We start from the raw sequence: 26624 nt of genomic DNA, 5'->3' as shown, positions 1-26624 counted from the left end.
GGATGGGGCAGAGCTGTATTGTCACAGAATCAAACAGAGCCTGCATCTTGCACCTTCCAAATGACTGGGATTGCCTAGGTGGACACTCAAAACCAATCCGTAGAAGCAGAAGAGCAAGCACTGGACCAGAAAGCAGAAGACAAAGGCTGTGTTTACACCTCACCAAATGGATCACTAGTCAAAAATCCCATTTGAAAGGAAAAGATGTTTTTCTGGAAAATATAATTAACACTATTTAATTCATGAAGGTGTTTCGAGTCTAGTTCCCAAGAAATCTCTACTTCAAAGTATTCCAGAGGAATATTTAAGGCTGACTGCAAATAAGACCCTAAAAAAGCATTTAGCAACTGAATTTCAAGCAAAATCTTATTCATTTTCAGAAGCACAGAGTCAAATTACAGTGATATTCTATAGGGCCAAAGTGTGTATGTGTTGTGTGTGTGTGAGAGAGAGAGAGGGAGAGAGAGATGGAGAGAGAGAGACACAGAGAGAGACTCAGGAGTGCATTCATTTGTAAATTTAGTGACTAATGCAAAGCTCTGGCTCAAACATGCTTTCCTTAAATATCTACAGTAACTGTCACAGAAGTGCTGATTAGGACATAAATGTGATAACCTAGTAATCACTTCATCACTTCATTGTTAGCTTCCATATTAGAGAAGTTTCAGTGTTAATAGTATTGAATGATAACTGCTACATTTTAAATGTTTTCTAACTTTCCTCATAGCTCAGTTGGTAAAGAATCTGCCTGCAATGCAGGAGACCTGGGTTGGGAAGATCCTCTGGAAAAGGAAATGGCAAGCCACTCCAGTGTTCTCGCCTGGAGAATCCCATGGACAGAGGAGCCTGGCAGGCTACAGTCCATGGGATCGCAAGAGCTGGACACAACTTAGAGACTAAACCACCACTACAGTAATCACTTCATCACTTCATTGATAGCTTCCACATTAGAGAAGTTAGAAAACATTTAAAATGTAGCAGTTATCATTCAATACTATTAGCACTGAAACACTACCATAATGCAATATTTTGATTATATAATACATTATTTTTGGTAAACCTAACTTTGCTGCTGCTGCTAAGTCGCTTCAGTCGTGTCCGACTCTGTGTGACCCCATGGACGGCAGCCCACCAGCAACTGGGATTCCCCAGGCAAGAGCACTGGAGTGGGTTGTCTAACTTTAATATGGTGTTAATACATATTAATGGACAAGGCAGAACACCTGTTCTAACAGAAGATCATTTTGATCTTAGGTGTATAAACATATATGCAAGCAATTTCTAAGAATGCTTTAAGAAAAATAAATCTCTAGATAAATCATATATTCATATTTATTTTCTGTAGGAACAATTATTTTTTGTAAGAACTCACATGTTTTACAACACAAAATGCTGAATGTCAACACCTGTGGATTTTTTCTGTTTGAACGGCTCAAAGCAATGATTTAGAACCAATTGAGGGCTCAGGACAATAGAGCTAATCCACAATGTCTGCTTGACAACACTAAATTTCAAATGCAATTTCCAATGACGTAATTTTTCTTGAGTTTCCAAACTTAGAATCTTCTCACCTTGATCAAGTTCTTTTCTAATCTCCTTTTCTATTCCTTTTATTGCTATAATGTGAATAGCTCTACTCTGGCTTTATTTGATTCTCCTCTTTTCTTTTAAAGAACATAAAAACAATACTTTCAGGCTACCTGATAATCGTAGAGCTCACTATTGAAATTATTCCTCTTTGCTCTATCATAACACCAGTTAGATAATATTGCTCATTCTGAATCTTATCAATACCTGGTTTTCATCCCAGCCAGTAAGGAATATATGATAACTCAGAAAGTGAGCTTTCCCTTGCTCACTCATCTTTGTTTCCAGTGAGAGTAAGAGATCAGCAAACCACTCAAAGGCTCCTGGATCTCTGCAAATCCAGTAGAAATACACCTGTTAAGAGAGAGGGCGAGAAAGCAGATTGGTCCATCTTTTCACGATATGCCAATCATCACACACTGCTCAACCTCCATTAAATTATTTGAGCCCAAATGGGCCCGTCTGCAAAATAATATGCTTCTCTCTGCCAGTCACACTGTGTTTTCTTTAAAGAACACTCACCTTGTGTTTGAAAAGGCCCAGAATGAATTCAGAGTCAGGAGCCTATGGGTTGTTGCCTGTTTCTCTGGATGAGGATCAATTTACCCCATTCCTGGATGTGCTGTGTCTGAACAAGGTTAATAATCATAACTAGCTGTGCCTTTCACTGCTTCCTAAAGGGGGATAAACCATTAGACCAATCCTGTTCATCTTTACTTATGGTCCAAGCTCTGGATTTGGACCATCTTCTGCAGAGACCCAAAGGCTTGTTCACTAATTGACTTCACCAGTCATGACCTCTAGAGGGTGGAGATTATGGTAACTGCAGAATCAAACTTGCAGACCAGAAGTTTGCTCTCAACCAGATATATTCGTGTCCAAGGAGGCTGGTGGGTGGCGTCGGTGGTCTTGTGTCAACTGCTATAATGAAATGATGGTTCTTTCTTTCTGTAACTCTCTGTGTTTAGCAAAGGGCAAGTGACAAGTAGCAGTTTGGGCTTGCTAAAACCAAGGCTTAACTTTGTACTTTGGATTTCAGATAATTATATCTAGAAGAAACTGTAGGAGATAGGTCTATTAATTCTCCTATTTTTCTCACACTCCTACCCACTACTGCCTACTGCTCTTTCCTGTACCCCCTCCCCAAAGAGGTGCTGCTTAACAAGATAGAGGAGAGGGCCAGCCTGATCTCCACCAGGAAATACTGCCTCCAATAGCCTGTGTTCTTGCCCTCCCCTCCCCCGCCAGCCTGCATTTCACCATCATCACATAATGAAACTTCCAGACAAGATTTAATTAGCAGATCATATTCATGAGGAAAAAAAAAAAATCACAGAATGTGTTTCAAGGCTAAGCATCTCGCCTATTCTCCCCAGGTTTGTGCAGGAATTTTTAAAATTAATAGTCAAGAATAAAAACTTAAGAGCCTACCTATTTTTTTGGACAGTTGCTGCCTGGAAGGGCACTTGGAATCTTAACCTCAGGACAAACAATAGCTCCCAGGGGTGTTACCCACTCCCAGCCCCAAACGAGCTTCTCATCAGTCTCAGGCCGTGGGCCCCTCTGGTGACTGTGTTCATCTACCAATGCCTACTCTATGTCAAGAGTGTTCTTGGCTCTGGAACTCGAAGAGCAGGCAAAAGAGCCAATAATTCCCTGTCCTCATGGAGTCTGCATTTTAGAGGGAGAAAAAAAAGATGGTGATAAGTGAATAAGTGAAATATAGGCCACATCAGAGGGTGATCGGTCCTACGGAGAAACGAAGACAGGCTGGAACGTCCTGCAGTATTAAGTCAAGGAAAGGGGACATTTGAGCCCGGCCACGGAGAAAGTTGAAAGGTTGGGAGAGGAACAGAGTACAGAGGTCCAGGGTAGGAGCTAGGCACCAGGGTGGGCAGGGGTGGGGGCAGAGTGAGGCTGCTGGAGGCAGCAAGAGGTGAGGTCTGAGGGGAAGGCAGGGGGTGCGGACGGGGGCGGTGGGGCCATCTGGACTTTTACTCTGAGTGACAGGGGAAGACACTGCAGGCTGCTCGGCGGGAAATGACGTCATCTGAGGACGGACCCTGGGGAAGGACCACTCCCGCGGCAATGACGTCATCTGAGGACGGACCCTGGGGAAGGACCACTCCCGCGGCATCTTGAGGACGGACTGGGGGGTGTACAGGGGAGGGGGAGAGGAGGGAGGAAGAACGGAGGCCGGGAAGCTGACTTTATATCCTGTGAGGGTGATATTGCTATCCGCTTTCCACTTTTGTGAGGTGCTTCATTTAAATTATTATTTCAAAACCTCAGCCCGCCCCCAACCTTTGACTCACTGGGCTCCCCGTGGAAACGAAAACCCTGACTGAATTTAATGCCATTCTCATCTATGATCCTTCTCCTCCAGGCCCCCGGTAGGTTGTTTTATCTGAGAACATTAATGGTGGCATTTGGTATAAAACAAACATCATTAACTTATTTTCTACTATTTTCACTCTTTAAGAAACATGCTAAAAATATACTCATCTAGGAAATTAACAAAAGTATCATTAAAAAAAAAACTTCTCATTTCAAATCCAGTTCCAATCACCCTTACTTGAAAAACAGTCACATCTCAGCTTCCTCCACTTACTGACCCTTATTCTTTCAAACAGAAATCGTTCCTGTCCTTGCTTTCTTGTGGCTTAGCTATGTGTCAGTGTTCTGAGGGTTTGCCAAGCCTTTTATACTTTTTTGCTTCCTTGTAATGGCTTTGTGTGTTTTTCCCTCTGTAATTGACTCATAGGTGACACTGGGCAGCTTTGGTGCAGGAGGCAATGGAAGGGCACTGAATGGGCCCAGGAGAAGTGCTTCAGGCAGAAAAAGAAGAAAACGGACTTTGAACGGAGGCAAAGCGTATTTACTTTGCCTCCCTTTCATCTTTCTAATGTTGAGGGACGCTCACTGTGAAGGGACAAACGGTTCCACCTCTGCATTTCCTCCCGTAGGAAGGGTCTGGTCAATGCCAGAACAAATGTCCCAAACAATAGGCTGCACGTCTGTGATCTGTGCTTCCCAACCCTCACCCCGCCCCAGTCTCCAAAAATAAAACCACCCTAAAATCGGTTACCCGAATAAAGCATGGCTTTCAGGATTCTGGAGTGAGTAACAGAGGCCTAAAATACCTCAGGTAACTTTAAAAGGCTTTCTTACACAGAAAGTTGTTCTCAGTAAAATGATGAAAGTTCTGGACTTTTGCAGTAATGAAGTTCTTTCTTTTCCAGGACTCTGCCCGCACATTTCTGTCGACCTAAGGGATCCCCAGAGGTGATGGGGGACGGCTCCAGGAGGGTGTCACGGAGTTGGGGAACTCTGTGCGCGTGTGGCCGGTCACAGGCCTTTGCTTTCTCTTTGTTCCCGGCATGAGGCACCAGACAAGCTCAGCGGCAGCCAATCTCAGGGTGCCTGGGTCCCAGCTCCAGCCCACCCCCGCTTCCCTGCAGCCTGGGCTTCTCTTGAAGAGTGTTTGAACCAGGTCATCAGGACCCAGTGGGAAATGGCCCTGTGTTATTTTTGGATACACAATTCTAGAAAATGTATTAAGGAGAGCTACTTATCTATTTTACTACAGAGCTCCAGACTCTTCCATCAGGTTCTCGTGCCACGGACTGCTTAGTTACTCACAAACACAGAACACGGCTGAGGACATACCCTCAGATACCACCTTTAGACCCAGACTGATTTCCTGAGAGTGGAATGGGGCTAAAAATTATCTATCTACCTATGACCAAGGGTCCCTCCAAGGGGATTTTTCCTTTCCAAGAAAGGAAATTGCCCATGAGGGTGCAGGTTGAAGATGTAGTACAACATGGTAACTAAACACTGTGAACCCGGGAGTCCTGCAACCTGTCTTAGTTTCCTGACTTCACTACCTTCAAACTATGTAACTGGGAGCAGATTATGTAATTTGAGCCTAGATGATCACATACTAAAATGGCAAAAAAACAAACAAACAAACAAAAAACACTGAACAATAGCTCACAAGATTATTTTGAAGATGAAAGGGTAGGTTTCATGGAAGCATTTAGCTCTAAGTCTAATGGGTGCAGTAAGTGCTCTTCCATGTGAGATGTGAGCTGAGATAGTGCTGCCACCTCAATGGCATCTGGCAGAGCTGACAGAATGAAAACTGCATGATGATATTAGACAGCAAAGGGGTCATCTGCCGTACTTAGGGGTCTGTGTCCCCACTGTCACTCCTGAATTAGAAAGATGGCGGTCATCCACAGGAGGTGAAACCAAAATTCATCTGCAGCACCTGTCTCAAAACCTCAGCTGTGCTAATAATTATGCAGTTCTGAAAGGGGAACCCATTCACCAGTAAAAGGTACCCCAGGCTCCATGTGCTCAACACATAGTAAGGTGATTTATAGGGTGCTGGCTTGACCTCCTCCCCCAGGAGGCCAATGGAATTGCACTGTGACCTTGCCTCCTCTTGGGCAGCACCCTATGTTCCCCACTGTTGTGGACTGAATGTCTCTATCCCAAATTCATGTGTTGAAAGCTTAACACCCAATGTGATAATTTGGAGATGGGGCCCTTGAGAGGTGGCTAGATTTAGATGAGGTCAGGAGGGTGGGCCCCCATGATGGAATTAGTGCCCTTATAGGAAGAGGAAGAGACCTGAGCTCCCTCTCTCTGTCATGTGAGGACACAGTAAGAGGGTGGTTATCTGCAAGCCAGGAAGAGTCCTCCCAGAACCCCATCATCCTGGACTCTGATTTCAGACTTCCAGCAAAATCCCGATCATCCTGGACTTTGATTTCAGGCTCCCAGCCTCCAGACCTATGAGAAGTATTTGTTGTTTTAAGCCACTTAGCCTTGGTAATCCTATAGCCTTATAGTAATCTGAGCTAACATTCCACACTTCATGAAATACTAACAGAACTGGTAGAAGCTCCAACCGAGGAGGGTGATGGAGACTTTCCATGGAGGGACTCATGACTGTTTTCCAAAAAGAGAACTATTGTCTCTGAAAAGATAAAGACTGAGACTGATATTTAGAAAACATAATACCTCCTCAATAAATGGTAACTATTATTGTCCTGGTTTTTATTTTGTGGTTTCTTTCACCAAGGTCATCCTAGATGAAGACAATCCTAGATGTCCCATGGACAGAGGAGTCTGGCAAGCTACAGTTCATGGGGTCACAAAGAGTTGGACATGACTGAGCTACTAACACACTCGTACACACACACACAGAAATACATATGTATATATTCTTTTTTGGATTCTTTCCCATTATGGTTTATCTAAGGATATTGATTGAATATAGTTCTCTATGCTATACAGTAGGACCTTTTTTTTTTTTTTTAATCCATTCTATATGTAATAGTTTACACCTGCCAACCTCTCAAATCCCAGTCCAGCTCTTCCCCAACTCCCTGGGCAACCACCGATCTGTTCTGAAGGGGGAGTTTTTTTTGAAGGGAGATTTTTGAGTGAGTATTTTATTTGAATCTTTTACAGGAACCCTGTAGTCATGTATAGCTTGAGTGGTTAATAAACCAAGATATTAAAAATATTAATACTGGTCACTTCCCCACAGGGCAATGGGGATGCCTTATGGGAAACTGGACTCTTTTGAGGCCGCCTAGTGAAAGATGAGATGCACATGTGTCTCCTGGAGATGCAAGCTGGCTTCGTGCTCCCTGGTTCAATTTATCAGAACACTCTCAGCGGTTCTCAGAGATGATCAATTCCAGGAGTAGCCAGAACACCAGGGTGAGGCAAAGTGAAAGTAAATAATTTCTCAAGCTAAACAGATTAAATTAAATGCATTTTTCATTCATTAGAAAAGGAAGCAGGCCCTCCTTTGTTTTATTAATATATTTAAGGAGAGTATGGATTTTTGTCTTTCTTGGCCTCTTTGCCTTGTTCCCACTGGCCCATGCTGTCTTTTTATTTGAATTATCTGTTTATTATATTAGGTTAAGAACCCAAAGGTCATTTTGCATGGGACACACTATAAATACCCATTATCACAGTTATGTATTATTGAGCTGATGAAGGAAGACAATTTATGAAGAGATTAGATTATCTCAGTTTTTCTAGAATCTATTTTATCATCATCTGAAGATTACATATGCACTTAAGAAAATGAACCACATCCTTCCGTTGGCCATCCTCTCCGTTCTGACTACACGGATGTGATACCAGGAGAACCAAATGTAGAGGCCAATGCATTTATGTCAGCACTCTGCCCCCTCCCTCCCTGTGTGTACACACCTATTCCATTCATCATTTTGACAGTTTGTACAAGCAAACTGTCCTAATTTTTTTCAAGAGCTCTTTTCACAAATTGAGTGTGATGTAGAATTAATCATCCCAGTTGGGCAGGAGTTGGGAGACATCTACTGCCAAGGGGCATTTTTACCATCAGCTTCCTCTATATTGTATCACAGAGACTTCCTAGCCGCATACACCCCCTTCCCTCATTCTCTCATCCTAAAGGAGCACTGCGTTCTCATCTGCCTCCAACTAAGTGAAGTTGGCTCTTACTGTTGGGTTGAAAATATTCCTTTAATATATTACAACTTTTACTCATTTTTGTCACAGCAGAGCATCGTTATATTTATTGCTATTTTGTTTCCTTGGGAAGTCACCTCCTAACCACTTCTCTCCCTTCCTCTGCCCGTTCTCCCCACTATTTTTAATAAAAAACATAGCTCGAAAGAAATTTGAAAAATGCCAGCTTCAAACAAAGTGTTACCCACGACCAAAGAAGAGGCAGGAGTTCTATTGGCTCTTCTCTCACATTTTTCTTAGAAGTGTTCTAGAATAGTGTGCCAGAGGAGAAGGATAAAGGGATGCAGCTTGCAATGGTCACAACTAAAATTACACTGGTGCAGATTTTTGACTACAGACTTGCAACATAAGGCTTGTATGTAAAAAAAAGGCTGCTTTTATGTCAACTGGTGTTTTACACAAAAAAGAAGAAAGTCCCCCCCACTTATGTTAAGCTTAACTATTTAAGCTTAAAATTTCAGCTTTATGTCTCTATGCTGTTTTTTCCCCCTTTCCTTGTTGCAGAACAAAACACTGAAAACTATAGCCCAAATCTATAATTGTGAAGATGTAGTTAGATAAGAATGCACTGCTTTGTTCTGTTGCACTCAAAAAATTATAGAGATGCTGACAGTGTAGTGGAAGGAGTAGTATTTATATCTCAAAGGCATGTGGGTGGCCCTGATGAATATTAATTACATAAGCCTAATGATGGCTGTATTCAAACAAACACAGAATTGCTTTAAAACAGAGAAATCTCCTAAACTTTTCTCAAGCATGCAGATTTTGAGGAAGTAGATCTCAAGTGTTATTTTCAGCTTAAACTTTCAATAGCATGAAACCTCACTTCTTTCCTAAAAGAACTTTGAAATCAGAAGCACAATCTTCTATCCTGACCAGTGGCTAGCCAGGTAGGGACTTTGGACCAGTCACTTGCCACTCTAAGTATTGTCAAATCCAAAACTGAGAGGCTGGGCCCTTCAGTTGCATTTGGCTTCTTCTCTCCCATATGCTACAACCTCTACATTGATTTTCAGCTGAGGGTTGTCTCAATATCACCTTCAACTTTTATAAGTCATGAAACAGTTGTGTTTTATTTCCAATTCCATGGTTTCTATTTTTTGGAATAGAGATCACAGTCCCTGTTTTATGGTTTCGTGATCACTCCTTTGCCTTCTCACTGACACAGCCTTAAGAAAACCCATAAACAGAGCCCATGAATAATAACGGAATGGTGAGTGAGGAGACAGTATTAAGACTTTGTGGGACCCTATAAGGACTTTAAGATTCTGTGGATTCTTAGAAGAATTTTTTCTATTTATGATAAAATAACCGGAATGCATTATTTTTATTATAAAGTTATTAAACACTTTGTTTAAATAAAAAAAATTATTCTCAGTAACCTAGAATTTCACAGAAAATTGTGAAGAAGCCATTTTTGGGGGGCATGTAGACACTTATTTACTCATTGGTTTATTTAAAATTTATAGTGTGTGTGCATGTATGAATATATATGTGTGTATATATATACACATATAAGCACATATCTAATTATGAAGATATCCAGAGGAGACACACCCAAGGACTTCAGAATCTGTTAAGGGAAATAAGGTAATTTGTGAACCTTCATACAAAAAAGAAAGGTAAGTGATCCGAAAGGGGAGCAGCACAGGGTTAGTGGATGTTGAGAGAAGGGTCTGGCATTGTGAGTCTGATGCGAGGAGAGGGGTAGGCTTTTCATGTCAGTATGAGAGGGCCTGGTACGTAGTTCCTGTTGTTCAGTTGCTTGGTCATGTCCGACGCTTTGCATCTCCATGGACTGCAGCATAACAGGCCTCACTGTCTTTCATCATCTCCCAGAACTTTCTCAAACTCATGTTCATTGATTTGGTGATGCCATCCAACCATCTTATCCTCTGTAGTCCCCTTCTCCTTCTGCCTTCAATCTTTCTCAGCATCAGGGTCTTTTCTAATGAGTCTCTGCATCAGGTGGCCAAAGTATTGGAACTTCAGCTTCAGCTCCAGTCCTTCCAATGAAGATTCAGAGTTGATTCCCTTTAGGATTGACTGGTTTGATCTCTTTGCAGTCCAAGGGACTCTCAAAAGCCTTATCAAACACCACAGTTCAAAAGCATCAATTCTTTGGCACCCAACCTTCTTTATTGCCCAACGCTCACATTATACATGACTACTGGAAAAACCATAGCTTTGCCTATGGCACATAGTAGGTGCTGAATAAATACTCATTGAGTGAATAAGTGAATGAAAGCGAGACATACTATCCCATCACATTCTGCATGTGAAGCATAATGTGACCTTTAGTATGATGAGAACATTGAAGCAATGAGCCTTCTGGATAAATGGGTTTGACTTGGTAGACAGTAAGAGTTATGAGAAATCAACATATACAATAACAGAGCCTTGCAGTGGGGTTCACATGTATAAACAGTGTCTGTTTTGCTTGCTTTATGCCCTAGACTCTTTGTGCCCCCTCCCCCAAATTCAAATGTTGAAACCTAACCCCCCCCCCCCCAATTTGGAAGTGAGGACTTTGGGAGGTGATTAGGTCAGGAGGGTGGAGTCCCCTTGAATGAGATTAGTGCCCATCAGTGTCCAAGAACCTCCCTTGCCCACTTCTGCAGTAGAAAGTTAGAGCGAGAAGAAGACCTTTCATAAACCAGGAACTGGTGCCTCACCAGGCACCAAGTCTGTCAATGTGTTAACTTTGGACTTCCCAGCCTGCAGAACTGTAAGAAATGCATTTCAGTTGCTTAAAGCCACCCTGCCTGTGGCATTTTTTTTTTTATAGCAGCTCAAACAAAGCAAGACACTTAGTTAAACTTAACTGTGGTATAAAAAAAGAAGATGGGATTTGTTAATAGCTTAAGAAGAGCCAGGATTCAAACTCTCGTTTTGATATTGACGAGCTTTCTGTGCCTCTGCTTCCTCACTGGTAATCTGAGGATGCTACTCATCTGAAAGAGGTATTATAATTTTCTAATCTGAAAAATGGAATGAAAGCATAAGTCTCTTAAAAAGATGATGAGAGATAGTATGTGGAAATGTATTACTCCCTGCCTTCTAGAAGCAAGAGATTGTTGAATCTAGGCTATTAGTATTGGTAGTAGTACTAGTAATCTAGTCATGGCCAACCTAGACAGCATATTAAAAAACAGAGACATTACTTTGCCGACAAAGTTCTGTACAGTCAAAGCTATCTTTTTTTTCCAGTAGTTATGTATGGGGATTCCCTTGTGGCTCAGCTGGTAAACAATCCGCCTGCAGTGTGGGAGACCTGGGTTGGATCCCTGGGTTGGGAAGATACCTAGAGAAGGTAAAGGCTTCCCACTCCAGTATTCTGGCCTGGAGAATTCCATGGACTATAGGTATCACAAAAAGTCAGACACGGCTAAGTGACTTTCACTTTCACGTATAGCTGTGAGAGTTGGACCATAAAGAAGGCTGAATACTAAAGAATTGATGCTTTTGAACTATGGTTTTGGAGAAGACTCTTGAGAGTCCCTTAGACTGCAAGGAGATCAAACCAGTCAATCCTAAAGGAAATCAACCCTGAATGTTCATTGGAAGGACTGATGCCAAAGCTGAAGGCTCAATACTTTGGCCACTTGATGAGAAGAGTCGACTCATTGGAAAAGACCTTGATGCTGGGAAAGATTGAAGGCAGGAGGAGAAGGGGATGACAAAGGATAAGATGGTTGCTTGGCATCACTGATTCAATGGACATGAGTTTGAGCAAATTCTGGGAGATGGTGAAGGACAGAGAAGCCTGGCATGCTGCAGTCCATGGGGTCACAATGAGTCAGACACAACTGAGCAACTGAAATGAGCTTGCAATCTTTTTATATCTCTGGCAGATATAGTGCACGTTTAATATAATCTTATAGCTATTTGCAGGTTTCCCTGGTGGCTCAACTGGTAAAGAATCTGCCTACAATGTAGGAGATCCCAGTTTGATTCTTGGGTCAAAAGATCCCCTGGAGAAGGGGTAGGCTACCCTACTCCAGTATTCTTGGGCTTCCCTGGTGTCCCAAACAGTAAAGAATCCACCTTCAATGCAGGAGACCTGGATTCAGTCCCTGGGTTGGGAAGATCCCCTGGAGAAGGGAACTGCTATGCATGCCAGTATTCTTGCCTGTAGAATTCCATGGACAGAGGAGCCTGGTGGGCTACAGTCCATGGGATCGCAAAGAGCTGGACATGACTGAGTGACTTTCACTTTCTTTTCATACACATTTACAATGAAATACTTCTACATCATTTGTTTGTCTTATTTGTTATTAAAACTGTCTGGTTGGATATGGAATCTTATTTCTCTGTTGGGTGGATCAGGAAACAGCTCAGAGAGGTGAACTGATGCACTGATGGAATCAGGCTGAGGTAGATTCTGGTGGAATCAGGCTGAGGTAGATTCTCTGGCCAGGAATTCCACAGTCTTCCTACCATATGGCAGGTGGCAGTCATGCTTACCGTGTGCTGCCTATGTCAAACCAGAGAGCCAGATGGACCTGAGTTTGAATGCTGGTTATTATCTTTTGTTAGCAGTGTGTTTTCAGGAAAGTTACTGTAGTTTCTTCAAAGCTTCTGAGTTCTTTGGAAAACAGAGATTGTGCTACCTACTTCCTAAGGTTGCTGGGACGATTATAAAAATAGAATGAGAAAGCATTTGTCAAGCACCTGTCACTTGGAAACTCATGAAATGGTAGCTTATTTTACTCTAACTTCTTAGTTAAGAAATTGCCACATCTAGATATCTTCCAATCTGGCTTTGCCCCAGTGCTTCAGAGTGCCATTTCTTTCTTTTTTATTATTTTAATTGGAGGCTAATTACTTTACAATATTGTGGTGGTTTTTGCTATACATTGACATGAATCAACCATGGGTGTACATATGTTCCCCATCCTGACCCTCCTTCCACCTCCCTCCCCATCCCATCCGTCAGGGTCATCCCAGTGCACCAGCCCTGAGCGCCCTGCCTCATGCATTGAACGTGGACTGGTGATCTATTTCACATATGAGAATATACATGTTTCAATGCTATTTTCTCAAATCATCCCATCCTCGCCTTCTCCCACAGAGTCCTAAAGTCTGTTCTTTACATCTATGCCTCTTTTGCTGTCTCACATATAGGGTCATAGTTACCATCTCTCTAAATTCCATTTATATGTGCTAATATACTGTATTGATGTTTTTCTTTCTGACTTACTTCACTCTGTATAGTAGATTCCAGTTTCATCCAGCTCATTAGAACTGATTCAAATGCATTCTTTTTAATAGCTGAGTAATATTCCATTGTGTGTATGTACCACAGCTTCCTTATCCATTCGTCTGCCACTGGACATCTAGGTTGCTTCCATGTCCTGGCTATTGTAAACAGTGCTGTGATGAACATTGGGGTACATGTGTCTCTTTCAATTCTGGTTTCCTCAGTGTGTATGCCCAGCAGTGAGACTGCTGGGTCGTATGGCAGTTCTATTTCCAGTTTTTATTTTATTTTATTTTTATTTCCAGTTTTTAAAGGAATCTCCACACTATTCTCTATAGTGAGAGAGCCATTTCTTAAAGATGGGAAGTGAAAAAAATTTCCATGGCTAAATATGCTTGAGAAAGTTGGGTGAAACAAAACTGAATGATGTTCTTTTCTACAGAAATTATTTAATAGGCGAATAGAAGATGTGACTCTTCTAAAGGGTGCCTTATCATAACATTTCTGGGGTCATTTGACTACAGAATTCTCTTCAGTGGACCCCATTATATGAAGACATGGAGACATTCTGACCTAATCAAGCATCTTCCTTGGATAGATGAGCAAACTATTGCCAAAGTGTCAACCAGAGAAGTGGCAGGAGAAAGATCAGAACCAGGTTCATCAGGTGTCCTGGGTCCCCTGGAGTTGACACCATTCAACTTGACATCCCTTTTTCCTGTTGCTCTAGTGTCTGTTGCTAACCCTAAGAAGGTTCAGATAAGGAATGGAAAAAGGGAGAAAGGGAACTATGGAGGAAGCTAGTCTCAGAACATTCAAGAAATGACAAAAGAGAGATTTGGAGTTGGATGACAACAAGAAGCAAGCAGACAAATGAATCCCAACTGCGGCATTTTTGCTTCTCAATTAAGACTCTGAGCCCCCGAGATGAAGATATTGAATCATACACTTAAACCATAGTAACAAGCTCAAGAGTCAAAGCCTGCCTGTTAATATTACTCACTGCAGCCCAGTCACATAGCCATTTGCAGCCTGTCCATATTTTACTGACATGAGCAATTACATGTCCTGTAACAGCAATGAAGCAATAAAATTTATGTCTTGTCATCTTGAACAAGATTAGACATAACCCTTCTCATAAATGTAATACTGAAAGGAGATTTTTAAGAACATAAGTATAGTTAAGGATCCTTGAGTTTATCCCTCATAGTTAATTAAAACCCTCCCCAGGAATCAGCAGATGATAGATAGAAGGATGATGAACCTTTGAATTCATGGAAGGGTGAGCTGATGACTTTTTTCCATACCTTGTTCAGCTTGCACAGGGTTTGCGCCTCATAACATTGGTACCAGATAGATTTCAGAAGAGCTGCAAAGGGAGTGACCCCTATTCCCGCAGCAATGCACATGCTCACTGGATAGTGAAATACATCCGTCAAAGCAGCTCCAAATGGCCCATCCACCGCCAGCCTGCAATCACAAAGTGCACGGTTTGACTTTCAGAACACTCTACTCTTAAAAACAAAACCACCCTAAACCAGTGCTTTGAATAGGATGTGTTGGCATAAGTGTGCAGGGAGGTTAGCTCTGTGCTCGAGAATGCCCTGTTTGAACACAGAGTGGAGAGATCTGGTGGCCAGCCTCACAGCACAGCTCTTTTTGCAGTTCTTAGAAGCTTGTTTTGCATCATGAAGACTGATAAAAGATGCCTTTTCTTTTCCTTTTCTTTCCCCAGCTGCCATCAGGGGAAAAAAACAGAAGTATCAAGGTGGCTTCCAAGGCCTACCTCTCCTTTTGCTAATGTAATTCCCCCCTGTTTTTATTTATTCCATCCACTTCTTAGCATGTTTATATCATTTTAGTCTAATGGAAGCTATTCATTAGGAATAAATATAATTTTGGAATAATTTGTCAGTTATGTTGAATTTCTAAAACTCATTATTTTAGATTATGCGAACTTAAAAATCTGTGATAATCAGGCCAGGGGCAGGTGGTCTTTGCGTAGGCAAATTTTTTTCTTTATAAGAATATTGCATATTAATTGAATAAGTATAATTATCTTTGTGTGTGCTTGGTTGTTCAGTCGTGTCCAACTCTTTGTGACCCCACGGACTGTAGCCCACCAGGCTCTTCTGTCCATGGGATTCTCCAGGCAAGAATACTGGAGTGGGTAGCCATTCCCTTCTCCTGGGGATCTTCCTGTTCCAGGGATCAAATCCACATTTCTTGTACTGCAGGCAGTACAAGAGCACTATCTGAGCAATTGGGGACCCGTAACTGTCTTTAATAGGGTCCTAAATGGACTGAGCTTTCCTGGATTCTGCTTCATCTCTCATGACCAGTTCTCCACACTGGTTTTTCTTTTGTTTCTTAGGGAACACAGGACCCTCTTTGGCCATGGGGCCTCTGCCCATGATAATCCAACTAATCACTTGGAAAACTCTGCCCCAAGTTCTCCTCTGTCTTCTTATATAGTTCACGGTTATCCTTCCATAATGTCTCAGTAATCATTTCCCTGGAGACGTCTTCATGGATTTCTGAGTCTACGTTAAATTCTGTCTTAGATGATTTATAACACCATGTATCTATCCCCTGGTTCTATGATGACCTACAAGACCTTCTAGAAATAACACCCAAAAAAGATGTCCTTTTCATCATAGGGGACAGGAATGCAAAAGTAGGAAGTCAAGAGCTACCTAGAATAACAGGAAAGTTTGGCCTTGGAGCACAGAATGAAGCAGGGAAAAGGTTGTCAGAGTTTTGCCAAGAGAATGCACTGGTCATAGCAAACACCTTCTTTCAACAATACAAGAGATAACTCAGCACATGGACATCACCAGATGGTCAATGCTGAAATCAGATTGATTACATCCTTTGCAGCCAAAGATGGAGAAGCTCTATACAGTCAGCAAAAACAAGACCAGGAGCTGACTGTGGCTCAGATCATGAACTCCTTATTGCCAGATTCAACCAAAATTGAAGAAAGTAGGGAAAACCACTAGACCATTCAGGTATGACCTAAATCAAATCCCTTACAATTTTACAGTGGAAGTGACAGATAGATTCAAGGGATTAGATCTGATAGACAGAGTGCCTGAAGAACTGGATGGAGGTTTGTGACATGGTATAAGACACAGTGATCAAGACCATCCCCAAGAACAAGAAATGCAAAAAGGCAAAATGATTGTCTGAGGAGGCCTTACAAATAGCTGAGAAAAGAAGAGAAGCTAAAGGCAAAGGAGGAAAGGAAAGATATATCCATCTGAATGCAGAGTTGTGAAGAATAGCAAGGAGAGAGAAAACAGACTTCTTCAGTGATCAGTGCAAAGAAATAGAGGAAAACAATCAAATGGGAAAGACTAGAGATCTCTTTAAGAAAATTAGAGATACCAAGGGAACAGTTCATGCAAAGATGGGCACAATAAAGGACAGAAATGGTATGGACCTAACAGAAGCAGCAGAGATTAAGGAGAGGTGGCAAAAATATACAGAAGAACTATACAAAAAAAGATCTTAATGACCCAGATAACCACAATGGTGTGATCACTCACCTAGTGAGCCAGACATCCTGGAATGCGAAGTCAAGTGGGCCTTAGGAGGCATCACTATGAGCAAAGCTAGTGGAGGTGATGGAATCCCAGTTGAGCTATTTCAAATCCTAAAAGATGATGCTGTGAAAGTGCTGCACTCAATATGCCAGCAAATTTGGAAGACTTAGCAGTGGCCACAGGATTGGAAAATGTCACTTTTCATTCCAATCCCAAAGAAAGGCAATACCAAAGAATGTTCAAACTACTGCACAATTGCACTCATCGCACACGCTAGCAAAGTAATGCTCAAAACTCTCTGGGTTAGGCTTCAACAGTATGTGAACTGTGAACTTCCAGATGTTCAAGCTGGATTTAGAAAAGGCAGAGTAACTAGAGGTCAAATTGCCAGCATCTGTTAGATCATTGAAAAAGCAAGAGAGTTCCAGAAAAGCATCTACTTCTGCTTTATTGACTATGCTAAAGCCTTTGACTTTGTGGATCACAGCAAATTGGAAAATTCTTCAAGAGATGGGAATACCAGACCTGAGAAATCTGTATTCAGGTCAAGAAGCAACAGGTAGAACTAGACATGGAACAACAGACTGGTTTCAAATCAGGAAAGGAGTACGACAAGGCTGTATATTGTCTGCTGATTTAACTTACATGCAGAGTACATCATGTGAAATGTTGGGCTGGATGAAGCACAAGTTGGAATCAAGATTGCCAGGAGAAATGTCATTAACTCAGATATGCAGATGACACCACCCTTGTGGCAAAAAGCAAAGAGGAACTAAAGAGCCTCTAGATGAAAGTGAAAGAGAAGACTGAAAAAGCTGGCTTAAAACTCAATATTCAAAAAATGAAGATCATGGCATCTGGTCCCATCACTTCACAGCAAATAGATGGGGAAACAATGGAAACAGTGACAGATTTTATTTTCTTGGGCTCCAAAATTACTGCAGATGGTGACTGCAGCCATGAAATTAAAAGACGCTTGCTCCTTACAAGAAAAGCTATGACCAACCTAGACAGCATATTAAAAGCAGAGGCATTACTTTGCCAACAAAGGTCCGTCTAATCAACACTATGGCTTTTCCAGTACTCATGTATGGATGTGAGAGTTGGACCATAAAGAAAGCTGAGCGCTGAAGAATTGATGCTTTTGAACTGTGGTGTTGGAGAAGACTCTTGAGAATCCCTTGGACTGCAAGGAGATCAAATCAGTCCATCCTAAAGGAAATCAGTTCTGAATATTCATTGGAAGGACTGATGCTAAAGCTGAAGCTCCAATACTTTGCCCACCTGATGCGAATGACTGATGCATTGGAAAACATGCTGATGCTGGGAAAGATTGAAGGCAGGAAGAGAAGCGCATGACAGAGTGTAAGATGGTTGGATGGCATCACCAACTCGATGGACATGAGTTTGAGCAAGTTCTGGGGGTTCTTGATGGACAGGGAAACCTGGTGTGCTGCAGTCCATGGCATCGCGAATAGTCGGACATAACTGAGTGAGTGAACTGAACTGATCTCTCCTCTGCAGTCCTCATCATTCATGTAATTTAATAGCTGTTTTGGCTGGCGTGTGCGTGTGTGTGTGTGTGTGTGTATGTGTTTGCAGCACCACTCAGCATGTGGGGTCTTAGTTCCCTGTGTGTGTGCTCTGTCACGTCTGACTCTTTGTGACCCCATGGACTGTAGCCCTCCAGGCTCCTCTGTCCATAGGATTTCCCAGGCAAGAATGGTGAAGTGGGTTGCCATTTCCTCCTCTAGGGCATCTTCCTGATTCAGGGACTGAACCCGAGTCTCCTGCGTCTCCTGCATTGGCAGGCGGGTTTGGTGCATAAATTCTCCTCGGACTGTAAGTTCTGAGGAGGGAGGGGGCGTATCTGTCTTTGCCCACCACTGCAAGCCAGCACCTTACAAGCCGTGGATTGTTCAATAACAGTCTGTTGAATAGATTGTGAATGTTTAAAATATTTCAATCAACAGAATGTATTAAATAACCTCAACTATTCCAAAAGCACACATTTACATATGAACAAAGATATGCTAATCAAAAAGCTTCTAAGTTATTCATAACCATTCCCTAAGGAGTGCCTATTGAAGGCACCGGGGTTGGCCCATTTGGGCTTACTATGTGTTCATGAAAGTTCAATTGGGTTTATTTTAAAATATTCCATATACCAAACCTCCTAATAATTCAATTTGATTCTCCTCAAATTAATATTAATTAATAGGGCTTTTATTACATATTGATGTATGGAAATAGAAGAATAAAAATAAAAGGGCCTTAATCAGAAAGGGTTTGTATCTCAGCCCATGGTAGATTCTTTTATAAATAGTTAGATAAAGGGAATTGAGAGAGAGAAAAACAGAAACTGTCCACAACTAAAACGTCTTATAGTTATTTTTATATTTCATTGTATTTAGGATTTATTTGACACTGATAATAGAGATAACAATTAAACCCAAAGAAAAATTGTGTCATAATTCATAGAAATGCACAATAACCACATTTCTACATAAAACTGGGAATCTAGGCTGGAGCAGCAGGAGGAAATATTGGATCCCATCTCCCTGCTGGTACAGTGATCCTTCCTTTCACATCTCTGATCGCTGATCACTTTCCCATGTGAATTTGCAGAGCCCCGTGTTCCATCAAGGGGCTGGTCTAGTTTTTCCTCCTGTCTCACTGGGATCTGCCTTCTGACAACTCATGACCTGTTACCTTCCTGAGAAACACAAACTAAGTCTTTTCCTTTCCCTGCCTCTCTAGCCTTTAACTAGCTGAATCTAGTCGTCATGACACTCTGATGGTTCTTTCTGTGGACCAAAACACCTCCATTTCTCTCAATGTTGTCCTTTGCACAAATTCTTATTTATCAAGTTCACTCGGGTACTTCCTGTCTGATGTAGATACAGCTTCTGATAACATATCTTAGAAACAAGTTCCCTCCGCAGCAGTCACATCACTGTTGCTTCTCGTCAGCATTGCCCAGCAACCTTCGGTCTTGTCTCTCTGAACCCAAGACCTTTATTTACCTACATTGTCTTCCCTTTCTCATCAGCACGTTCATTGTCATCTGTGACCTTTCTTATTTTGCTAATAGCAAGAATAGCTAACTTTTTTTTTTTTACTATGCATTATGCAAAGAGCATCGTACTGACTATCATATTTAATCCGAAACAGAACCTATGTTCTATTATTATCATTTTCATCTTACAGAGGAGGAAACCGAGGCAGGTGTTACATATATCCTCCAAGATCACATGAAAATTGGGCTTTGAACCCAGGTTGTCGGATGCTGAGACCCATGGCTTTGGGTTGTAGATATAAATTGCTGAAAACTCTAGTACCAATGTCAAGAAATTCCTCCATTTGACCTCAGAAGGCGAAGTCTTTTTTTCATTTATTTACTTTTATTGAAGTGTCACGGACTTATATTGTTTCAGGTGAACCTCAAAGTGATTCTGTGATCCATACATGTGTTAGTGTTAGCGACTCAGTCACGTCCAACTCTGCGACCTCATGGACTGTGGCCCACCAGGCTCCTCTGTCCCTGGGACTCTCCAGGCAAGAACACTGGAGTGGGTTGCCATTTCCTCTTCCAGGGGATCTTGCCAATCCAAGGACTAAACTCTGGTATCCCTCATTGTAGCAGATTCTTCACCATCTGAGCCATATATCTACTGTTTTTCAGATTCTTTTCCATTATAGGTTATTGCAAAGAACTGACTATAGTTCCCTGTGCTACACAGCAGACCCTTGTTATCTTTTTTATATATAGTAGTGTGTATCTGTTAATGTGAACTTTTAAAAAAAGAGGTCTTGTTCTCTCTTTTTCCTGAGTTTAGAGGAAGAGTTTTCTTCCTCTTCTCGAGGATTTGCTTCTCCTCTTGGGCTCCTTAGTCACTGCTTATCTCAGAGATTCCTGGGGCTATATTAAATCCTTTCTGTGCCCAAAGCAGTGAAAAATTATTGTTCTCTCAAATTTCTTCACAATGTTTATCTCTACATTTTTTGTCTGTGTCCCTGTTTTTTTGGAGCCCTAAACATAGACTTTGAATTCTTATTGGGTAATCCTGTAGCAAGAGTGGGAATCAATTTTAAGCCATTGATTACTAAAAGGAACCAAGGCATGGCAATTATACTAAACTTCTGGTGCATGCTGGGGCTTTTCTAAATAGGATGCTGTTTTGGATTGAATGGTCCAACAACAGACGATGACAGCAAAAAGTGCACAGCACTGTGTTAGGCATTACAAGTTGCTTGTAATTGACCAAAGTGATGTTTTAGATCTGGGAAAACAAAATGTTTCCTGTTCCTGGATCATGACCTGCCTTTGTTGATCATTTGATTTTTTAAAGAAATGTACTTGTTTGTACTCAAATTTTTAAAATGGTTTCAAATTTACCATCTAGAATTAAGATACTGCAGAAGCTCTCAGCATGTTGATGCACTAAAGAACCTCGCTTTTTATAGAATGCTAACCTTTATACATAAAAAAGAAATGGGCTCCCACCTTGGCAGGTTCCAGGGCTCCTTCAGAGGCTGTCCTTCTGCTCCACAGGCCTTACATAGAGCTTCTGTCCAGTCTCCGGCTGCCCGGATGTGCACACTGAAGAAGTCCTCCTGGGGAGCGGAGGTGAGGGTAAAGGGGTGCCACTCCAGTGTGGAGATGGATGGGCACTGGATCAACACATACTGCCCTGGTGCCATCTTAAAGTCACGCTTTTTCATGCAAAGTTCTAGCACTCCAGATGGATGGCTTACCACCTAAATCACAGCAAGAGAGTCATTGGTTCTTTCACTTAGGTTAAATAATAAGACAATGGCCTTCATCCCATCAAAGCTTTTTCAATTTTTATATCAACTCTTTTGAGCTGTAATTGACATAGACCATTAATTATGAGTTTCCAAGGATCATTGCCACAACTTTCATGTCTGAGTTGGCAACTTCAGCCAGAATGACATTAATCTTCTTCAGGGGCTAAGGCCAGAAATTTGTGTGGCTGCATCAGGGGCAAAGTGGTGTCTAGCACATGACTTTTTGTCTCAGTGACCATGCTTTCGGTAGCACAGTTAATTTCAGGCCGGCTAATTTCAAGAGAATATAAGCTAGCATTTCATCCATAGCACTTAATTAGGCTTAAAGTTATTGAAATAGCCACAGAATTAACTTCATGTTGTTTTAAAATGTAGGTCTAGTTTGTTACCATTTTCAATGGCGTGTATCTTTTCTACATCCTTTGTGAACTAACCCTGGTATTTCTTCATTCTAAGTATGAAACAATCTTCAAACTCTGAAATGTTTTGTTGGTTTTGTTTGGTGTTATTCAAACCTTGTCCAATCTCCTACTTAGGCTCTGAGTTTTAGATGTAAGAAAGCATGATGCAAAATCTATTGCTTTTTAAAGTGCTCTATAACTTGCCACCTATCAGAGACAAAGAATTAATTTTCCTCCTTAGACATACCTCTTTTTTTCCAGGCTCACATGTCTTCTTTTGTGACAGGAGTTATATGGGAGCAAAATCTAGTGTCTGGATCCTGTGACAGTATTTTTCCATTCAGAAGAGAATTTCACAGCATTTTAATCATTAGTTTCTCCTCTCCCTACTGATCTTGCTCTGATTCAGCTGTTAAATGGTCTCCCTAGTAACAGCTTGAGTAGATTTCCAGAAGTTTTACGGTCTGGCTTTTGATACAGCTTGATATTCTTTGGTGCTTAACTTAAAAACAGCAACACAGAAGCAGCTTAAAACAGAAATATGAAGCAATTTCTGTGCATCTGCTTTCATGAAGACAGTTAAAGAGATAGAGTATTCTGTTAATATTGTATTAGCAAAGCTGCATGGATTTGGTTAGCAGAGAATTTCTTCTAAGACATTAAAACATCTGAGGGGAGAGTTTGGGGTAAATTTTCAGTCTCCTAGGCATGTGTTCATTTTTTTCTTCATTCATTCATTTAGTCAAAAGATGTTTTTTGAGTGTATATTCTATTCCAGACTTATTCTAGGACTGGGGATATAGTACAGAATATGAGGCCAAAAAAAGTCCTCACTCTCAAGTAGCATGTATCTTAGCTGGGGTAGAGAAGATTTTATTTTATTGCAAATAATAACATATACAAGAAATGTATTTGGAGATGACACATGCTATGAAGAAAGTAAAACAACACAATATGTTGCAGAATAACAGAGGGGTCCTACTCTTCTTAATCAAAAGCAGAGTTATTATTACACTACTATTATTGCCTGGGCTTTCTGGGTGGCTCGGATAGTAAAGAACCTGCCGGCGATGTAAGAGACCCAGGTTCCATCCCTGGGTTGGGAAGGAAATGGAGAAGGAAATGGCAACCCACTCCAGTATTCTTACCTGGAGAATTCTGTGGACAGAGGAGTCTGGAGGGCTCTAGTCCATGGTGTCTCAGAGTCAGACATGACTGAGCGACTAACACTTTCACACTTTCACTTTTACTGCTTGGGCATGTATTTTGGATCTGTCTGCTGAGACCTTCCTCCAGCTCAAGGTAAAAATTGGGGAGCAGTGACGAGCTATGTCAAGACTGGAAAATACTAGCTTCTTGCCTTCATTCACTAGGGCAGGGCCCCTTCCGCTCCATTTTTAACTCCCACCCCAGTGCCCTTTCTCCGTTTAAACCTGAGGCCAGCTGTTCCCCCATCTTCTGTTCAGCAGTTCCAAGTGTGAGCGTGTGTACTTGAAAATATATGTACACTATTTTTGTGTTTGCAACGTCCGTGTTTTTATGTGGTGGAAGAAGCAATTATACTCTAAGGCACTGTGATCCAGGTAAAGCATGCTCAGCCCTCCTGCCCTTTCCCCTAGAGGACACCAAAATAAAGGGAAATACAGGTGATTCCAGGGCTGTAGCATAACCTTTATCAGAATTCTGTGTACCAGTTGGGAGCCCTGATCCCTGTCCTCAGTAAAATTAGTCTTACTAAATGATGCACAGGATACAAGCAATTATTAGAACAGAAGATGAGCCTCTAAATTACAGATGGTTCTGCAATAAAAATGGCAAATTAAAAACTTGGGCCAATAAAAAATTTTCATCTACACTCAGGTTTTTATTCAGACATAAACCTACATGCATACCTTGGTAATGATAACTTCTTGTTGAAATCGCCAGAACCTAATTATTCTTTCACACGCATACAAGACCACGGGGCCTAAAACCCATTTCCAAGCCTGCAGAGAGCAGCAAAGAGAGAAGAAAAGGAAATGAAAATGGAATCCAAATATTTTCAATTTGAACCAATCAATATATAACACGATGGGGTTTAGACATTTTCCTTTAACTTTGGGCCAGTTATCAACAACAAAGATGTCTCCTTGTATTAAATACTATAACATTCAATTATGCCTTGAAGTCTACAAGCTTATTTAAGAGATTAAACTCTTCTGTATTGGTTTTTATGCTTACTTGATCAATGATGCCTTTATGTAATTAGAAATAATTGAATTTGCAAAGAAATAGAAAGTAGATTGATGTTTATGTTATATATGATAGGGTCATAAATGCTCCCAAACTCAACCAAAGTCAAAGGCTTACAAACTACATTATTGAGTCAACATAGGACATAAGAAATTCAATAAAAAACATTTCAAATAGTAGTTTTGGGGCCAAGAATGCATCATAACTTTGCAGGTCCACCTAAAACAACTCACACTCTCACACACACATACACCCATGTACTCACACACCCACATACACACTTTTACACACATGGGCATAGTCAGTGTTATCTGAAATAAAACAAAGTTAGTTTTTCAATGTTGTAAATCTAGATCAACAGAATCAGAACAAAAGCCTCAATACTTGTCTGGAGAATTGTGACAGGGAACATTTCCATTCTGCGTTAGCCTTTTCTGAGTATAATCTGCCTTATTGAGCTTCAGTTTACTGGTAGGCTACCCTTGCACCAGGGGTTGGGTTATAACATAAGGTGTCTGCTTCCTTAAAAGGGAAGGAATAGGAACTTAAAAATTTTGAAGCTTTAATCTTCAAATTTAATCAAACAACCTTCTGAGACATACGAGATTCTCTTTATTTTGCAGAAGAGGGGACTGAGGCTCAACAAGATGACACAAGTTTGTCCAGGGTTGCAAAGGCGATAAACAAGGTTCGCAGTGAAGATGTGAACCCAGATGGCCCCGACTACCCAGCCTGTGTTCTTCCCACGTAATCATGCTTCTTTCTGTTCAATGAAGAGAGACACTTGCTTCACATTAGAGACTCATTAATTCATTGAATTGTAGGATGATCAAGGTTCTTGGAAATCTAGCCTAGTTCTTCTTTTAAAGAAGAAAAAACAACATTCCAAGAATGGGTATGCATTGTCAGGGATACGGGGTGAGGTCGCAGAGAGACAAGAGTAGAACCCAAGCCTTCTCCTAGTTTCCCTCAGTTCCCTCCTTGGAATTCTAAATCCACTGAACCTTACTCTTAGAATCCTATCTTAGTAGCAAGAAGGGCGTCCCTTTCTCTTGAACACAGATATTCACTAAACCTTCACCGACTGACTCATCATCTTCCTTGCTCATTACTCCCCTACTTATTATCCTTCTCTGTCTTGTCTGTCTGTTGGCGGGTCACAAGCCCTTCAGCATTATTTTTGCTTTTGTTATCTTTCTTGTTTCTTCGAAGTTCTTTTGTTTATTTCTAGGTCTGTTTGCATGGCACCTTTTCTCACCTACCTCAACCTTCTGTGCTTTTTCCCTGGGAGCCTCTTGTTTGCCTGATAAAGGCTCCATTTATGTAGGCAACACAAAGCAATTTGACCCACTTATTCTTTTCTGCCTCAGTGGGATTCAGCAACGTGTTCAGAATAGCCGAGAGAATAAAACCTTTTGTCCACCTATGCTGTGGGTGAGGTGGGCATGATGATCAGAGTAAGGGAAAAAGGCAGGAAAGGGTAGACATGAAGGATGGGGTTGGACCAAAGCAGTGAGTCTTTAGGTCTCTTATGCTTGAATGAACCAGAAAGTATTTTGAGAATAGGCTTGGATATTTACAGAAAAGATGGCAAGGATGCAATTCTTTCTGTATGAGCTTAGAGAGAGATTTGCAAAAAACACTCCCATAGTCTCTATGTATTTTTACAAATAATCTTCCACGCCCATTTTAGAAAGTTTTGAGACATCACACACTTCATTTTGTTGGTGTCAAGTCAGTCATGGTTTCTGTTTTTTCTATGTTGATAAAATGGAATGGATTATTTTTCTTTGTACGGTTACTCAGGAAGGTGAATGTAAGCTATTAATCCTTACCGCTATCTCTGTCTAGTATATAAATTGCTCCAGGAGGAGAAAGCCTAGTTTAGTTATACTGTGATATTCCTGGAGCCCCTGGAAATTAGAGATGGAGGAGAAGATGGCCAGAGATGAATATTCAAAGATATATTTCCCAACAGGAATGACCAGGAAAGGCAAGAGTGAGTGAAAACAAGAAGGGACGGCCCAGAGCAGGAGGGACGTGTGATGGGGTGAGTCTTGGAATGGGCCTCAGAAGACCCGGGGTTCTGGTCTTGGGGTTGCCATCCCTTGTCCTATGCCTTTAGGAAAATCTTGGGTTCTTTTACGCTCAACTTTTCTGCCTTATAAAATGGGAGAGTTGAAAGAAGGTATTATTTGGGTTCCCTCCAAGATTTTAAATGTTTCAACTTTGCTCACAGAGGTGAATACAATGTTGGGGGCATACACTTGTGGATAGCAGCAGAGAGCTGGCAAA

The 26624-nt window shown here is 41.4% G+C and overlaps 1 protein-coding gene across 1 annotated transcript in view; it reads right to left on the bottom strand.

Annotated features, from left to right (window-relative positions):
• NOX3 (NADPH oxidase 3) overlaps nucleotides 1-26624 on the bottom strand; it is a 63644-nt gene that overhangs the window by 14786 nt on the left and 22234 nt on the right. The window contains exons 8-11 of the mRNA XM_020880131.2: nucleotides 23990-24082; nucleotides 21392-21645; nucleotides 14644-14806; nucleotides 1795-1941 (exon numbers count right to left, since the gene is read on the bottom strand). Of these exons, the coding sequence (XP_020735790.2) occupies nucleotides 1795-1941; nucleotides 14644-14806; nucleotides 21392-21645; nucleotides 23990-24082 (657 nt within the window). The remainder of the gene's footprint in view (nucleotides 1-1794; nucleotides 1942-14643; nucleotides 14807-21391; nucleotides 21646-23989; nucleotides 24083-26624) is intronic.

This window comes from Odocoileus virginianus, chromosome 34 (genome assembly GCF_023699985.2).
Source record: "Odocoileus virginianus isolate 20LAN1187 ecotype Illinois chromosome 34, Ovbor_1.2, whole genome shotgun sequence".
Classification (NCBI taxonomy): Eukaryota; Metazoa; Chordata; class Mammalia; order Artiodactyla; family Cervidae; genus Odocoileus; species Odocoileus virginianus.
Note: the sequence above shows the minus strand (reverse complement) of the source record. Positions and strands in the feature narration are given on the sequence as shown.